This window comes from Xyrauchen texanus, chromosome 49 (genome assembly GCF_025860055.1).
Source record: "Xyrauchen texanus isolate HMW12.3.18 chromosome 49, RBS_HiC_50CHRs, whole genome shotgun sequence".
Lineage (NCBI taxonomy): Eukaryota > Metazoa > Chordata > Actinopteri > Cypriniformes > Catostomidae > Xyrauchen > Xyrauchen texanus.
In genome coordinates, this window is record NC_068324.1 from 15,826,528 (window position 1) to 15,846,165 (window position 19,638).

General features: G+C 37.8%; 1 protein-coding gene across 3 annotated transcripts in view; it reads right to left on the bottom strand.

Moving 5' to 3' along the window:
* LOC127640188 (OTU domain-containing protein 7A-like) overlaps positions 1-19,638 on the bottom strand; it is a 97,817-nt gene that overhangs the window by 24,586 nt on the left and 53,593 nt on the right. For 2 of the 3 annotated variants that reach the window (XM_052122619.1, XM_052122618.1), the window contains exons 3-5: positions 18,006-18,136; positions 3,696-3,878; positions 908-1,126 (exon numbers count right to left, since the gene is read on the bottom strand). In XM_052122619.1, coding sequence (XP_051978579.1) covers positions 908-1,126; positions 3,696-3,878; positions 18,006-18,090 — 487 coding nt within the window. In that variant the 5' untranslated portion in view covers positions 18,091-18,136. Of the gene's footprint in view, positions 1-907; positions 1,127-3,695; positions 3,879-18,005; positions 18,137-19,638 lie in introns of those variants that run through there. The other variant, XM_052122620.1, reaches the window with a different exon arrangement.

Sequence of the window (19,638 nt, forward strand, 5' to 3'; positions counted from 1 at the left end):
AAGAAAGGTGCCTGGATTTGTTCCTGGCAGGCAGAAGATGCCCTAACCCCACCCCCATCCCTAATCCTAACCATATGGAGCCTGCCAGGAACAACCTCAGGCACCTTTCTCCCATCGTGGCTAAATTCTCTTTGTCAACTCAGTTGACTTGGTTGCCATCTTGTTGCTAAAGCCACCAGCTATTTCTATGTATGAAGTAGGCATACAAGTACAGCTCCATTTAGTTAAACAGTGAAGGACTGAAATCTCCAAAACTGTTCATCAAATTTAAGTTTCAGTAACATATTTTAAATCATCAAATAAAAACAAATACATAATTGATCATGCTAAAAAGCAATATTTTATCTTTTACTAATTAATTTTAGCAGATTACGGTAAGGGAATTGTGTTAAACTCGTTCTTTGGTATAAAGATTCCTAAAATACATGCATAAATTCCTTGAGTACTTGTAGTTATCCAGAGATTTGCTAAAGCTATGACAAATCCAGGGAATGCTGTCTTAAGCACAGATCTGGTACAATGTTGGGTTTCATGCTCTTATTGATGTGCTGAGCCACAGGGCCCTCTGGGAAATATGACTTGATGGGCTATTAATCTCTCTGAGACAAAGGCAGATGTTAGATAGTGTCTTTATCTTTGTCTTAAATCATAAACCTTGGTGTTATCATTAACTATGTTGCTTAGACGTGAAGGTATGCGCTCGTCTGAGACATCAGCTTGGCTTTGCTGTTGGTCCAAGATCAGGGATTAGTTTTATTCTGTTGCAGCTGTGTTGGGTAGCCTCTAACATTCTAGTTAGTCTTCAATCTAAGATGACTTTTGTATGTTATACATTTTTGCTTATCATCACTGAATAACAGACTTATGTTTCGATTCACTCTTGCACTGAACCAACGATGGGACGCACCAGCGTGCTCCAGGGCCACCATGGTGGATTGCTCGATGAGGTCACGCTCGATGAAGTTGCGGAAGTCCTCGCTGTACACACTCAGGTCGGGCAGCTGGAATGTGTAGATGGGCATCTCCAGGGGGAATGGCTCCCGGGCACAATCCCCTGACACCTGCAGCCGGGCCAGAGACATGATGGCAGAGCTGGCATGGGAGATGCCCCGAGACAGACGCTTTTCTGGATTCAGACAGAGAGAGAGAAAGAGATATATTCCTGGAGCGCCTTAAGGTAAATTAAATATATTATGAAATATAAAGGTGGAAATGGGGAGAGTGAAGAAGTTGTTCACAGTATACACTCACCTAAAGGATTATTAGGAACACCTGTTCAATTTCTCATTAATCAGAATCAGAATCAGCTTTATTTCCAAGTATGCTTACACATACAAGGAATTTGTCTAGGTGACAGGAGCTCCCAGTCAACAACAATACAAACAATCCCAAAAACAGCAGCAAGACATAGGTAATTAAAAACAAAAAAGAACACAAAATAAATAATTATACATATACGTACAGACACTCATCTTCATACATACCCACATACACACGTAGTGCAAATCTAATACAATCCGTTATATAAAGAACAAAAACCTGTATATTATGTACAGAGCAATGTAAGTAATGGCAGAAGTGGATAAGTTGGATAATATAAATTTAAATTAAAATTAAACTGTGTATTGCACATAATTATTGCTCAATGGGGCAATTTAATTGTTCATTAGATGGATGGCCTGAGGGAAAAAACTGTTCCTGTGTCTGACGGTTCTGGTGCTCAGTGCTCTGAAGCGCCGGCCAGAAGGCAACAGTTCAAAAAGGTAGTGGGCAGGGTGAGTGGGTCCAGAGTGATTTTACCAGCCTTTTTCCTCACTCTGGAAGTGTACAGTTCTTGAAGGGGGGGCAGGGGGCAACCAATAATCCTCTCAGCAGACCGAACTGTCCTTTGTAGTCTTCTGATGTCTGATTTCGTAGCTGCACCAAACCAGACAGTTATTGAAGTGCAGAGGACAGACTCAATGACTGCTGAGTAGAACTGTTTCAGCAGCACCTGTGGCAGGTTGAACTTCCTCAGCTGGCGAAGGAAGTACAACCTCTGCTGGGCCTTTTTCACAATAGAGTCGATGTGTATCTCCCACATCAGGTCCTGTGAGATGGTAGTTCCCAGGAACCTGAATGACTCCACTGCTGCCACAGTGCTGTTTAGAATGGTGAGGGGGGACAATGTTGGGGTGTTCCTCCTAAAGTCCACAATCATCTCCACTGTTTTGAGCGTGTTCAGCTCCAGGTTGTTTTGACTGCACCAGACAGCCAGCCGTTCAACCTCCTTCTATATGCAGACTCATCATCATCTCGGATGAGGCCGATGACAGTGGTGTCGTCTGCAAACTTCAGGAGCTTGACAGAGCAATTATCTAATCAACCAATCACATGGCAGTTGCTTCAATGCATTTAGGGGTGTGGTCCTGGTCAAGACAATCTCCTGAACTCCAAACTGAATGTCAGAATGGGAAAGAAAGGTGATTTAAGCAATTTTGAGCGTGGCATGGTATGTTGGTGCCAGACGGGCCGGTCTGAGTATTTCACAATCTGCTCAGTTACTGGTATTTTCATGCACAACCATTTCTAGGGTTTACAAAGAATGGTGTGAAAAGGGAAAAACATCCAGTATGTGGCAGTCCTGTGGGCGAAAATGCCTTGTTGATGCTAGAGGTCAGAGGAGAATGGGCCGACTGATTCAAGCTGATAGAAGAGCAACTTTGCCTGAAATAACCACTCGTTACAACCGAGGTATGCAGCAAAGCATTTGTGAAGCCACAACACGCACAACCTTGAGGCGGATGGGCTACAACAGCAGAAGACCCCACCGGTACCACTCATCTCCACTACAAATAGGAAAAAGAGGCTACAATTTGCAAGAGCTCACCAAAATTGGACAGTTGAAGACTGGAAAAATGTTGCCTGGTCTGATGAGTCTCGATTTCTGTTGAGACATTCAGATGGTAGAGTCAGAATTTGGCGTAAACAGAATGAGAACATGGATCCATCATGCCTTGTTACCACTGTGCAGGCTGGTGGTGGTGGTGTAATGGTGTGGGGGATGTTTTCTTGGCACACTTTAGGCCCCTTAGTGCCAATTGGGCATCGTTTAAATGCCACGGCCTACCTGAGCATTGTTTCTGACCATGTCCATCCCTTTATGGCCACCATGTACCCATCCTCTGATGGCTATTTCCAGCAGGATAATGCACCATGTCACAAAGCTCGAATAATTTCAAATTGGTTTCTTGAACATGACAATGAGTTCACTGTACTAAAATAGCCCCCACAGTCACCAGATCTCAACCCAATAGAGCATCTTTGGGATGTGGTGGAACGGGAGCTTCGTGCCCTGGATGTGCATCCCACAAATCTCCATCAACTGCAAGATGCTATCCAATCAATATGGGCCAACATTTCTAAAGAATGCTTTCAGCACCTTGTTGAATCAATGCCACGTAGAATTAATGCAGTTCTGAAGGCGAAAGGGGGTCAAACACAGTATTAGTATGGTGTTCCTAATAATCCTTTAGGTGATTATATATTCTTGGGATATGATTGGCAGGCCTAGATGAACAAGCTCCTCTCAAACTTATGTTACATAAGTTAAATGCATTGAGAATGCTTTTTCATGCTGTGTTTAATGCTATTATGATCTGAAAATACATACACATTTTTAATAAAAAACACAAATTTACAAAAGCTTGCCCCACCTTGAGTGTTGTCCTCTTGTTTCTGGAGGCATTGCTCAGGCTTGCTGATGTGCTGTGGTGTGCTGCTACGCTCCGGCTGCTTGAAGTAACGGCCCTCATTGAAGACATGGGGCAGTTTGGCAGTGTGGACCTGCCGAAGCTGCTCATAGTCACTCAGAGCAGCGCTCAAGTCCCAGTTTTTACCTGCATCCACCACAAGCACACATACAACACAGTTAAGGATCATAATACAATAATCTTTGTCAGAGAGCACAAATTCTGATTAATGTTAGATATTGTATGAGCCACATACATCCATGGCTTATTTTGACAATGAATTCAATCGCACATAGATTTGCATGCAAAGAGATGTAGAATAATAATAATACACATAAGGCAGAAACATACTCTACGCGAGTAACTGAACGCAGACTCTTATGAATCCAAGCTTCATTTCATTAATTGTTGCATCCCGAAATGTGTCAGACCTCAATTCATAACACAACGCAAGTATGCATTGCACTTTCTATGTTGTCAAAAGTGGCACTTTAGCAGACATTCGTGTACTGTCCGCTTCTACTGTGAGTTTGATCTTTTTTTAAAAAAACTACTGTATTGGCAGAGCAACAGTTTGAAGACAATATTGCTGAGCCAGATAGTTAAATTTAATGTAAGCGTAGTTCTAGCAGGAAGATCTCAGGATTTATTCTATCAGGCATCTCATCCAATCACATTAAAGCCTGTTTTATAAGCCTGCTCAGCTGCCTCTCATTGTTTGCATCCTTCAGTTGTTTTCAACCGCCTCCACCCCATCACCACAAGTTTAAGTCCCGTCCTGGGCATGGGCAAGCTCCGCTCCCCTGAGGTCATTGCCTCCGGCAGGACCTGAAGGTTCAAGCAAGCATCTGAGCACTGAACTTTAGGATGGGATTTGGGGTTATAAATATATTTATAGCACGTTACGTGAATAATAACACATCCACTTTTGAATGTAACTATCATCCACTTGAATACTGAAAGCAGTCTTATACAGCCAATTAAATTGAGGAGTCGCCTTGCCCTAGCAAAAATCCAGAGCAGTGATTCAGTGCCCACTAAATGGGAGGTGATTGTTAATGAACGTGGCCTGGACTTGCTCTTTCATTTCGCCAAGCTACTGTTTGACTACACCTGCCAAGTCCCATAAGGCTTTTCAATCTAATTCCAATTACAGCGCCTGCCAACACGAGTGCCACAAAACAGTTACAGTTCACATCAAACCCCAAACAATAGAGTTCCGCTTCATATCAAGCCTGATAATAAAGACAGACAAAACACTAATGCTTTCTTTTTCTTGGCCTTAGTAAATACAGTTTGGTAAAAGTACAATAAAGCTTGATTTACATTTTGTTGTTTGTGATGTTCAGTTTATTTAGTCTACATTGAGAGAGAGAGAGAGAGAGAGAGAGAGAGAGAGAGAGAGAGAGAGAGAGAGAGAGAGAGAGAGTTCATATGGGAGGAAAAACAGTGGAAGATCACATAGGAAGGACAGAGAATCCAAACCCTCTAATGTGAAATGACAGTCATCTCAAGAATCCTACACACACACACACATACACACACACACACACACACACACACACACACACAGCTGTGTCTATGTCCTCCAGCTACTGTCTTATCTCTGTACCTAAAGTCCCTTTAAGGGAGCTGAGAAACAGGCCAGTCTAACTGTCTACAGAATGACGCACAAAGTGAGTGTGTGTGTGTGTGTGTGTGTGTGTGCGTGAAACCAGTGTCAAATGTTTTTTGTTTTCTTACATTTTTGTAGGCAATATTTGTGCACTATTTGGCCTCTGGAATTAATTTGTATCTTTATGATAGCATCATCTTTTTAAAATTTGATATAAATTTAAAAATAAACTTCATTTATTTATGTTAAATACTTCAATTGAATCAATTAATTTAAAAGAATGTTACGGGTTGAATACATGTTCAGCTAAATCAATAGCATTTGTGACAATGTTTATTACCACAAAATAAATAAATAAATAATTATGAAAAGTAAAAATCTTCCAATGGAAGTGGATGGGGCCAGTCCATCATCATTAAAATACCCACCGTTTCAAAAGTATAGCCACGAGTCGTAAACATTATGCATGTTAAGATCATTTTCGGTCGGTCGGTCGGTCGGTCACTCTCTCTCTCTCTCTCTCTCTCTCTCTCTCTCTCTCTCTCTCTCTCTCTCTCTCTCTCTCTATATATATTATGTTAAAAAACATAAGTGGATGTTGTTCAATGTGTATAGTGATTTTAGTGATTTTAATATATATATATATATATATATTAAAATCACTATACACATTGAACAACATCCACTTCTGAGACAGTGAATACAGATATCTGACTGCTACTGGTCACAACGGTGTCTGTAGATTAACTAAATCCAAACTAAAATATATAGACCCATAACTACACAGGCTTTTCACAGAATAGAATAAATAAATGTAAGAAAACAGATAAAAAAAATAAAAAAAATTCACCACAGGGCCACTTTTGACCCCACTTAAAATATCTGGGATATTTATTCAGGAGCCCAGGTTAATTCCTTACCGTGGTGTGTACATGTATGTGTGCACATGCATTTACTGTATGTATACTTGAGAGTGTGCATGCTTTATTATGTGTGAAAGCTTGTAAATGCCGGTCATTCTCAACAGCTGCAATCCAGACAGAGCTAAAACCTTCCTGCCTCCATATAGCATCGAACCTATCAATGCAAATCTCATCGCAGTTTATGGATTTGTGCATCCTTTGGCTATAGCCAGAAATGTAAAAGATATTTTAAGGTTTAATCGAATCACCACTCAGCACCTCTGATACATGCACTTTTGAAATTCACCAAGCATTATGGGTCTGAATCAATGTGCAGAATATGGGAGATGGGAGCTTTCTGACCATCCCCTCCTCTGTCTGTCCTTTAGATCTTCAGTTGGATTTTGCTAAATTATTCTGGATACAGTTTGACCATATAAAGAGAAAAACATTCCAATAATTTACAAGGGAGAGATTCTTCTTATCTTAAGGCAGGGCTTTTAAATTCCAGAGCTGGAAGAGTTTTTGGTTCCAAATTTTATCAAACCAACCTGATTTAATTAAAGAAGTTCCCACTGGGAACTTTGATAGCAAAAAGAAAATCTGTTAGCTGGTGTTGGGGGAAAAAAATAAAATAAATCCTGTCTATACATACTGTACAGTACATAATTCATTTTCAGAGTTTATAACAGCAAGCAGCTGTCAGCTAGTGACGGGAATATTTAATAACAATATTGAACTGATTCCAGATCATCAGCACATTTAATCTGAGATACCCATTACAAGTTTTGATTTAGCAAATTATTTAAATTATGGTCTTTATTTAGTGTTAGAGTCATTGTATTAGGTAGGTTATTTGTTTTGATTCATATGCTTTGGAACTTGTCTAATGTGATTGGCTTGATTTTTATGTATTTTGGATACATATAAAGCTTTGTAATTTAGTGTAATTGCTCATCTTAACATCAACCTACTCTGGAAAGGTAGATGAACATTTACAACATGACAGTAATTAATGTGTATTTACCCCTGACAATTAAATAAATAATTACAGATTCACCAATTCAACACTTTCAACTTTCATAATATCAATATATAAAATACAGAAAGTATATTCAGTGCTATAATCAGGCCTAGATGGAATCTGCAGGCTCCCCCCCCCCAATATTTTCACTGCAGGTTTTGAAGGAAAATATGTGTATTTCTGTTTAATAGATGTAAACAGTAAAAATTTGTTGAACATAAATTAGATGCTGAATGCATTGTCATATTAGCCAAAAAATCTTTCATAAAAGAACCTTTTTATAAAAGGGGTAGGGATGTGTAGTACTTTGTTAATGAAGGTTGTTGCGATTCTGCGATCTTTCTGAGTGTATTTAAGTACTTGCGTGAATGTTTTTTTCTTTTCCCTCTCATAAACGTGCAATGGACGTTATGAAAAATGACTTACATTTCAGGTTGTTGCCTTCGGTGGACTTGGAATATGATGCGCGACCTGCATGGACTTCTTTTATGATCAGCTGCCATTGTATTGAGTAGACAAAAATGATGGTACATTGTTATCTTTATGGTGAACTATCACTTTAATACAGTATACAACCAGATAACTTCCTTGCTAGTGTCCCTGTTGTCCAAATAAGTCAAAATGACCAAAGAAAGAAAGGGACAGGACAACTGAAGCACTTTAATTCCGGTCTCTGCTGTGTCTTGGCTAATGAATGAAGACATGCACAGTCCCTCTGCAAGATGTTCTTTCAGTAATTAACCTTTGCTTCTCGCATTAATCAGCTACTATGCTTTATTTACATTGGGATATAGATAGAGATTGTTAATATAGTGAAATTGAATAAATGGTTGAGCATTCATGTTCTGTAACATGATGGGATGACGCATTGAATACAGTGAGCAAAAGTGTCAGAATGTGTGGCACATTCCAACAAGTGCTGTATTTGTGATGTAATGTCTGAGTGTTACTGGAGTGCCTTTATGTAAAAGACAATGGATATGTTCAGAATAAAATACTTACTGTTCACTTACTAATACTGTACGGTATATACTGTATACTGCCCCCTACTTTTTTAATAGTATGTGAAACACAACGCATTATGCAGTGATACACCTTTCAAACAGTAGTATGCTACATTGTTGTGACATTACCTCACCATGTTGCATGCCTAGTTCAGCATAATGCATCCTCTTGGAAATAAATATGATTCATTTTGTCATTTTGAGTCCAATTTTGTGTTAAAATGTCTTAACTCTTGATAGTCTGATCAGATAACAAGTCAAGAAAAAGATTGTGGTTGATATTTAGTTCATTTGTCACAGTAGAAATGGTCGAGTGCATTGTAGCATACAGTAAGCATAGAAGTGTGCTCTATTATATAATGCACATTTTAGCAAATGTAATAATGAGTCTTCAAGGTATTGTTATACCTTATCAGTCCTTAAGAGGGTGACAATTCACCCCTCTTAAAACCACAACTTAATCCTTGTTAAGGACACAACTGAAGACTTAGGGCAAATAATGTATTTCTGTTTCGTGTTTTTATAATGGAGCTCAGATACTTAACATTTTAAGTATGTAATAAAAATCTAACGCAAGACAAAAATGTCTGTCTGTGACGGCTGAGTAATTTCTCCCAGAATACCTCTAACTGCACACAGGGCCAGTGCAGTGAGATTGTTACAGCCGAGTTGTGCATCTGAGATAAAACACTGAGGCCCTTCCCACTTATCTTTCTATAACAGCTTCTGTGATGGCGTTTCCACTGGGATCCAGTGGAGGGCGGGAGACAAACAGACAGTGAGAACAGCCAGGTGGGGTGACATGCTAATGTTGAGTGGCTCTGACAACCGGGAACACATCCTTCCCCTGACAATCTCGATCAGTCAGTCAATCAACCCTAAACCAGAGCCAAAGCTAATCTGAGCCTTGTTGCAGATCGTTGAACATATATATGAATATATATATCTAAAGTAGGGCTGCACATTGACGAGATCTCAATATTCAGAATGTAGTGCACACAAAAAAAGGTACCAGTGAGAGAACAGAATAGAAAAACTAATAACTGCCACTATCATCTATCTTAGGCAAAGCTATTTTTCCCTTCTGAAATGTGTTTTTTAAAACTGATATTTTTATTGTAAAATGTATAAAATGTAAGGTAAAATATTCCAAAATTGCAATTAAAATCATAATTGCAAAAAAAAAGTATGATTTTGTTTATTTTTATTTTATTTTTTTTTCATATTGCACAGCCCTAATTTAAAGGTGTACTGCATAAACTTATCAGACACGTGGCTGCAAAATAAATAAATCATGGGTAAATAAAACCCCCAGTGTTATTACAAAATCATCGGTAATCGATAACTTCAGCTTTAGTGTAATGCTGCATCCACGCCGATAGGTGTCAGGATAAAGTCCAAGTGCATAGTTCTATTCACCAGAGAAACAAAAACAAAAATTCACTTTTAAACTACATTTAAGCTACACTTTTGAAAAAGTATTTAACAACCCTAAAGTTACTTACAAGAAGTAGCTTATTACATTAATATAACTACAATATTTCAGCATTTACCTACCAGTATTCATCTGACACTAAAATAATAAAGATTTCAAACAGTGTGGCTGCACATCATGATCATATGGGAAGTTTTTTAAGTTGTTTCGGTGAGATCCAGTACACAAATAATGGCCACATTATGCAGACTCACTGACCAGTGGCATCTCCTATCAGATATTTTTGCATTCGGCTCTTGCATGTATACCTTCCCCCATGGTGCGACTGGAAGCACATTATATCATCAGCGTGGGAGACCAGGGGTTCGTCTCAATCAGCTCCCTAGTTCAGTAGTCAGGGCACTGATCAGGGAGTCAGTCAAATTTAGTCTCAATCTCAAAATCGTTTTATCGTTATCGTGTCGCAGTTGATTGAGTCATCAGTGTCCCTATGTTCAGTGGATGAACACCCTTGCCAGTGCCCAAATTTGTGTTCATGATATACTGGTTCACGACATAGGGAGCTAGAGAGTTGATTGAGCCACAGGGCTGGGTTTGGATATAGTGTTAAAACCAGGAAGTAATCACATTTACACAATCAGGGATGGACAAGATTGGGCGGTTGCATTTTTTCCCTTCTAACATTACATTTTTACTCCGCTGATGTTTAAGTTTAGGTTTGGGGTTTGGGTTGGGGGGTTCAGTCTATAAAACATGCATTCCTCTTCACTGTATTCATAACTGGCTTTTAGCACCCTTCTGTGGATATTGCACCCATAAAATGGAGCTCACACATGCCCATACTCCCAACAACACTTACCGCTTTAGCCACAGGGGGCAGTGTTTCACATTTCGGTAAGCACAGACTGATTTTAGCTAAAGAAAAGTCAACCTACTTTTTCCAATTTCACTGTGAGATCAGTCTGGGCTGCATCAAACTTGAGTGTTTCATTGAGATATTAATTTGCAGTCAACATAAAATATAACTATAAACACTAATGTTGTGCCTAATTAAACCAGTTATTTGAACAATTTAACTTAAAATAATCCAAACCAATACATTAAATTAATCAGACCGCCCCCCCAATACTTGAAAGGGACACATTCTTGGAGAGTGTGTATGATCACTGCAGTTCACCCATGTGCAACACATTGTGACAAAAAACCATCAACATAGCATTTTGTCAAAACACACCTCTAGTTCTTTGGGGTGAAAAATACTGGAAATGCTACATTACTGTGAGCTAACATAGAGCTACTGAAAAAATACATAGCTATGTAAGTAGCATCCCTGCTAGGGCAGCTTTGTTCCCTTCACGAGACACGCTTTATAGACAGCATGTGGCATCTCACACCAGGCTTTTAGGAGGGTAGAGGGATAACTATTGACAACAGCAGTCCAGTTTTGGATCATAGTTCATAGTAAGGAAAAAAAAGGCAATGGTAAATCTCAGACAACGTCCGTCCTTCATTTCTTTATTAAAGGTGAAGTGTGGATTCAGCACACCAATGATTAATAAGCAGTTCAATGTATTGTTGATAATATATATGAACAATTCGTCCACCAAGTAATATTGTTAATTTTGTGAGAAAATTAAATGTAACGCACCATTTGGTTAACGTACACTCAATTATTTCTATTCAACCAAAAGTCTATTGCTGGTTTCATTTGTAAGAATGTCCGTACAGATCCTCTATATAGCTACTGTAGACTGCCATGGGATTTTGCATGAAGATAGACACGGTGGAACCGTGAAAATGTACTCCCTCACATTGTTTATCCTTACTCTACAATGAAGTAAAACAGGAAGTTCAGCACTTGTACATAAAGCAACAAAGTCCGATGAAGATCAGTGAGAAACAAGTGAGTAAAAGATTGCAATCTATCACATTTCAAATCGCAATACATGAATCGCGAACCAAATGATGATAAAATATTGCTTTGCCAGGTGCCTGTTGACTCCCACTCCTCACCATGTGTAAATGCACCCCTACAGCATGTACAAAGGTGATCGAGGGCATGTGGCCGTTATGTAAATATCAGAGCCGTGCAATGCTTTGTGAAAGTTTGTGTGTGTGGGATGGCTGGGATGCTGTAGACAGCTGGCAGGGCTGGCCCCTGTGGTGAAGCCCTGTTCTCTCAGTCAGCCTTTGGCTAATTAGCCCACTTGATGTGGTCTTTCTCTCTCTCTCTCTCTCTCTCTCTCTCTCTCTCTCTCTCTCTCTCTCTCTCTCTATGAGACTCCTTTCAATAGCACACACTCTCTGCATCCTGCATGTATGTATGGAGAAGATGGAAGTCCTTTTGTCCGAAAGCTGAACATTTTTTGCCTTCACTACCTAGTGTTTTAAAAAAAGGAACTATACTTTTTATGACTGTCTTATAATTCCATTTCTACTGAGAAATAAGCATTGTAGTCACAAATATTTGCTTGGTTTTGTCCAACACATGCTGCGATTCACACTGAACATGACAGTGCTGCGCTTTGCCGTACAATCAGAGCCAATCAGAACATATCTGATGTTGAAATTACAGTTATGAGGAGAGCTGCAAAATTAATTTAATCAAATAAATAATACAAATTACCACAATTACTGTAAACAATTGTGAAAAGTGTCAATTACAACATTCCGTGTAGGTTTACTCCCATTCCCAGTGTATGAGCAGCAGAGCATTGTAACCAATCACAAGTTGAGTTTGCATTCGATTTTATGCAAATGTTTAGATATAGCATAACATTCCTGGATGGAAACACCATGATGCAAATAACGTTTCCAAAATGTGCATAAAAAATGCTCACTTAAGGTGGATACATTTTAATTTGGTAAGTTAAGACGTGCATAAACTATGATGGAAACAACTTTACTGAATATATTCCTATAGAAATTATTTAGGAATGCAGATGTGCATCAAAAAGCCATGTGACTCTACCTGAACAAGCCACGAGAATACATTATTTGCTCAGAGAATATCATCAATATCCTCGAATAGCATCTCAAATGTTGCTCTGATTATTCTAAAATGCCGGAGCAAAAGTCTGTTATTAAAATGATTGGCTTCTATTACATCGCAGAACTGTTGGACATGCTTTCGCTCCCATATATAAGGTATCTGCTGCTGAATGCTAGCAAAAATTCAGTTTCTAAAAGCATTTTTTCTGCATGCTCTAAAATCTAAATTACATTTAATAAAAGAGTCACAGTTGCTTCAACTTCAACTACCATTTTGATTTCTAATGTGCGCCACTTTTCCTCAGTGTTCCAAAAAGGGTGCTCTGCACTGATGCCATTTCAGTGAAAGGTTCATTTTGAAGAACCGTTTTGTAGTATAAAGAACCTTTTTCCACTACAAAGAACCTTTTATGCAATGGGAAGTTTCCATGGATAAAGGCTAAAGGTTCCTGATGGAACCATGCTAATAAAGAAATTTTATTTTTAAGAGTGAGATGTGACAATTTTGTTCTCTTTAACAAATGGGATGAAACGCTGCTTTACTATTTTATTTTTGCACTATTATGATTTTTAGCAAAAATTACATTTGCAACTTAGATGGAAACATAGCCACAGATTTGTATTTTGCTCACTTTCTGTGTACAATTTATTCAATATTTGAATAACAGTTTTGTTTTACATGCTACTAAGTTTGTCAAAGGGAAGTTCACCATTTAGGCGCCATTTTGTCTTGACTTTCAGATACTATCATTTCTATGAACTGCAATGAATCCCTATTACATGATCAATGGAAATCTTTTTTTTGTTTTTGTAATCATGCAGCTTTAGTGAGGAGCGGGATTCTGGACCAATGAGAAGTCATAGTGGACAGGTCTACCTGACGCAATGTCACAGATATAGTAACCATATGCCAAACAAAATGTCCAATAACTTCCTGCGGCTGCCTTTTATTGTGTCGTGTCTGGTTAGGACAAGGTGTAAAACTCAATTTAATTTGTTCTAGATCATTAGATGTGATGTTATGGTGCCCTCCTATACAAAACGCTCCCTGTTTAGTCATTGACTTATGCTCTGAAGAATACAATGGATTACATAACCACACTGCGGGTAAAATCCTCATTTTACATCCAGACCTAATAAGCCACATACACGTGAAAGACTGAGATTTTTTCCAGAGCCTATTCTGCTACAAAGTACATTGTGCTTGACTGAAGCAGGGCTGTTTATTTTGGATCTCAAGAAGAGAAAAGGAGGCTCTTAATAACCTTTTCATTCATAACGACAGCTTGTTAAAGGCCAGATTGTTTTCGTTAGAGTGAAATGTCAGCAGTGGGGCCATTAAAAACACTAACAAATTGCTAATTCTGAATAACAAGCCTATGTGTTTTTACAGACCCTCCTTAGAGCAAACCAGTTAGAACTGACCTGAGGCCAGTTTAGATGTAGTGGGGTTAGATTTAGGAAGTAGGGTGCTTATCTTTGATATGTGTCTTAGAAACACATCTACAATTTTTTTTTAATCTATCTATAAACAGAATCCACAGAGAGGGGTTTACAGTTAATGCACGTTAGCACAAATATAGTAGGATTGCTTATGCAACATTATAATAGCTGGTTCAGTACATTTACCGTGATGTATGACATGTTTAATGAAGAATATATGCTGGATCAGACAAAACACTTAGTAGACTGCTGGGGATCCATGGAAATGCACACAAAGCAGCAGTTCACACATATGGGTTTTGCATTGGCTGATTCCAATATCTCAAGAACAGGTTGGTTGATGGCAGATAAAATGTATACAGTATATAATACTGTATATAAAGCAATAATACCAAATGAGCTGGAATTAAAATAGTTAAAATGAAATTGAATCAATCAGTTTATCACTAATGTAAAGCATATTAAACAGTATATGGTACCTAGAACACACACACTGTACATACAAACATACATGCATGTAATTTTGGATTGTTTACTAGTAGCTGTCTGATCTTTTAAAGCAACATCCAAACTGAATCAAAACCTTATAAGTGAGTTAATGGTCTCAAACACTCTACTGAAAACCCCCTGCCTAATTTGAGTAACTCGATTACTATTAATTAACGAATAGTGCTCCTCACATGAAGTATGAGAGACCTGACTAATGCCAGAGATATTATAATGGCACGAGAGTGGGGATGGGATGAGACTTGTGGTTACTCGTGTACATAAGATTGGGAAAAATTGTCACAACAGATTTGGCAGCTGTAGTTGCACCTAACATTTAAAAGAGCCTATTTGACAGAGGTATCACTACACTGGAAGCCACACTTTACAGTTAAAAAAGCCCATCACTTGGTCGTTTACTCTACTATAGAATGTGTATGGACATTATCTAGACCAGCCTTAAATAATCCTTGTTTTCTTGCATTATCAGAGCTAAAGAACCACAATTTATGCACTATTGCATTAGCTGCCTGGCTATTTTACCAATATGGCCCCCGAGTGGCCTGACTTGACTCAAAGGGATTTTGCAAATGCTCACAATTATTGTTAAATGTTCCAATTAGCATGCCGCTAAGCTACACTAACCAGGGTTGGGGAGTAATGGAATACATGTAACGGGAATATGTATTAAAAATACAAAATATAAGTAACTGTATTCCACTACAGATACAATTTAAATAATTGGTAATTAGAATAGTTACATTCAAAAAGTATTTTGATTTCTGAAAAGATTACTTTGCATTTTATGGTCATTTGTTTCATTTAATATTTAGTCCTTTCAGATGGAAAACATTTCTACATATAAATGATGCGATCCAAAGTGCATTTGAACAGCGGTGAAACACTTTCTTATGATGTGTTACATTCATACGAGCAGACAGAGAAGTACGTTTGAAGTAAGTTTGGAGCAGAAGAAATAGAAATAAACCTTGTGTAAATTGTCAGCTTTACGCTAAGTTGGATCATAATTTCTTTTTTTGTAGTAATACCTTTGATATTAGGGCAACAATCATATTCTTGATCATAATTTTTGTATTGATTTCCTGTAAAAATATAAAAAGAATCCTTATAACCAGATCAATTTGATTTATCTTGTTTTAGAAACAACACTGCACAAGATATTTAGGTTTTTCAGAGAATGTATTTTTAACATGTGTATTTTGTCTTACTGTACTGGCAGTTTGTATAGTCAAAACAAGTGAAAAAATCTACCAGTACTGAAGAAGTAATCCAAAGTATTTAGAGTATGATACTGACCTTGAGTAACTTAACAAAATACGTTACAAATTACATTTTACAGCAAGTAATCTGTAGTGGAATACATTTCAAAAGTAACCCTTCCAACCCTGACTATAACAATGCAATACTCTAAAAAGCACAAAAAATAAACAGCATAAATGTTAGTTTAAGTAGAGTATTCCTAATTAGAAGGAACTATTTTTATACTATATTGTTTTTTATACTGCTACAATCTAAATTACATTTAGTTCAATTAAAAATGTATATTTCTCTTTTATCTTGGATAAAAATTGTTGCTGAGTTTTTCCAGATGTAGTTTAGCGGAGACGGACCACTGGTATTAAAATGAATAGGAGAAATTGGAACACCCTTAATGGTGGATGTAGAAAAGGAAGTCCCGCCTTACAGGTAAAAAAGCCAATCACCTTTAGATACAGACATTGCCTGTCAGTCAACTCGAGAAAGCGCATGCGTATTGGCTAAACCAGCCTGTTAAATAGCGTTTTTGAGTGATCTGAGCTAAGCTCAATTTGTGATCCCATTGTTGTCAGATGCTACTGCTGAGTTTAAATATGTTCTTTGATCTAAACCTTGACCAACAGTTTTGAAGCTTTCTGTCTTTCCCCATTCAAGAAATTATGAGCTGTACATTTATGCAGCTTGTACCAAATGACACACTTGATTTGGACTTACGATCTCATGGCCTTTACTTGACCATAGCGTGTTCAATTTGTTATAAGGCCTTCGCATCAGAATTACGCAAGCTTAAAAAAGCTGTCCAGATAGGCAGCTCACTATGATTTGAATCAGAGCCATCTATTTTATTCTTCTCCTCTTCTTTGTTTAAGGATATGCTCTACCGCTCTTGTTCCATTACATCTTTCCTCGAAAGGGTATGCTTTTTTCTTCCATATCTCAATTTTATCTCTCTCTCTCCCTCTCTTCTGGACAGACTGCACCTCTGTGCCAGTGACTGCGGCCCTCCACTCCTCAATGAGTTCCACTCAATGGGCACAAAGGTCTCCTGGGGAACATACTCATAAAGCCGTCACACCGAGCCCTAAATCTGCCCTGCCGCCAACCACGCGGGCCCTCCCTGCTGCCAATCAGAGCAGAAAGTAGACCAACACAAAACCCTCATCCCAGCAGAAAACCAGAACCCATGGGACCGTGATTTTGGAATGAGATGAAAGTACGATTGTACCCTTTGTTGATATGTCAGCCACCAACAACAAGACAAAATGGACAGCAGTTTGCAAAATGCAGATCTATGCATAGCACACTGCTATTATTTGGGCTACCAAAGGATAATATAATATAATATAATATCCTTCAGACAAGGCAAAAGGGAAAAATGGGAACAACCAACGGTCTGCTTTGTGAACTGTACATTTAAAAGAAATAAATGTGTTTATATAGGAATCACAACATCATCATCAAATATGTAATACAAATGGAGTTCAACATATCCTAACACAGCTGGAATTAAATCTCAAGCACAGTGTTGACGAAGTATTTGCGCGTGACTGAACCATAAGCTCTACACAAGCACACATGGGGCAAAAATTCTAGACACACAGACACTGCATAAACAAATGCAAACACATCTATTTTACAAGACTATCCCAAAAGCAAAATCTAGTAAAGCTCAGCAGAGCAGCTAACTCACCCAAGAATCAACCTGACTACATTAGGTTACACAAAGGAAAGTAAATTATGAAAGGGGTCATACAATGAGAAGTCGAATTAGAAATCAAATTAAAATGACTAAACATTATAATGCAAAAATAGCCTTTTAATTTAAAGGATCAGAAAGAGGGTGGAAAATATAAAATCTATAAATTAAATCATGTTCCTATAACACAAACCTATGCATTCAATACGTAACATTAGTCAATGCATTAGGTAACATTAACAATGGCCAAAAATGACCAAATGACCAATGACCAAATGTAATTTTCAACAGCATTTACTAATCTTGCTTAAAGTTCATTAAAACATTTTTTTTTTTTTAAATACAATTGAACTTCCGGTTCTAGAGAATCTTTCTAAAGAGTGTAGATCAGTCCTCTTACCTTCCAGCAGGTCTCGTGCCAGACCCGGTTCTGCCCCTGTGGACCGAACAAAGTCTGACAGGACCGCGTCCATGTCCAGAGTCATCGAATCATGTGGCTGTGCTGCCTGCACTGCAGCTTCACACTCTCATCTACATTAATATAAAACAAAATGCATATAAATCAACACAATGTATTTTAAATTCACATTCCTATCCTAAAACACATTAAACAAAGGGAGAAAGAGTGAGAGCACAAAATAAGGAAATCACGTTTATTAACTCATTTTGATCACATTTAGATTAATGTGAGATTAATGTAGCCTGAGGAATGAGTGATGTGCCCAAGAGGAATGCCTGGAGGCTGATCTCAGAACAGCTGACTGTGTGACACCTGAATATGATTAACTCACTGTACGGATCTCACTCTGAAACTCTCAAAGATCACAGAGAGTGGAGTTACACCAAAGCATCAGTATGCTGTAAGACATACTGTACATTGTGATAGGTTTGTTTTGATCAGGGTCACAGATAACAGAGAAAAAACAATGCTAACTATAAATAATAAAAAGCAACTTACCATATAAACATACATTTAAAAATAGATAGGATAAAGATGTTTTAAAAAGGAGAAAATGCTTCTCATATCTTTTGTTGTTGACATCACAGGGCCTCACCACCAAACTCTGGGGTAAATTCATCTTTTACTTGGTAGAAGGTAACATGTACATGTTGCGTGATATCCTCATGACAGTTAGTTTTGTATAGTGAATTACTGGCTTAATAAATATCATAAATCATAAGAATATACAGTATGTTTATGTTTAACATTTTTGTTTACTTTAGTATGACAATTATGGTACTTGTTGGGTTGTCACTTGATGTCCAATGTAATACCAGTAAATTCTATATTTCATATAAAATATTTAAAGCATTATTTAAATTATATTGCATTCAGCTTTTATGACTTCATATTAATTGAGACTACATAGATTATTCAACTCTATCCACCCTTTTCCTGAAAGTTTCTTGAAAGTTTCATAACGGAAGCTTGTTTTCATTTTCTCCAGTGTTACACTTGCATCGACGTACAGTATGTTCTTAGCAGATTATGTGATGTTTAATATTAAATTGGTTAAAAAAATGCATGAGGCTCCATACTGCTGATACTGTAGAAAGTCACTCACCTATCACAAAATTTAAGGAGTGGGTGGATGACATGAAGGCACTGTATAAACCGAGGTGAGTTATGTTAATATCATTAACTACTTTAAGTTGTTATAACTGCACAATTTGATGTTTGAAAATGGTTCCTATTCTCCATCTAGACTGCTCGTATTAGTAGTTTTTATATTGCTTCTCATGGCCGTGTCTAGATTCCGGTTTTATGGTAAAACGATCAAGTCTGTTTGACATTGGGCCTTATTCATTAAACTTTTGTAAATATATGAGTAAATTAGGAGTAATTTACACGTAAAATGGACCTTCACGTAAACTTTACTTCGGATTCACAAACGCTGTGTACATCACAGATTTATTTGTTAAATGTTTGCAAACACTCGGAAATATAGTGCGCGTGCATGCTCATTCACAATTATCATTGCTCACGCCAATGAAAACTTCATATAATGAAGGCGCTAGTAAATGCTTTAGCA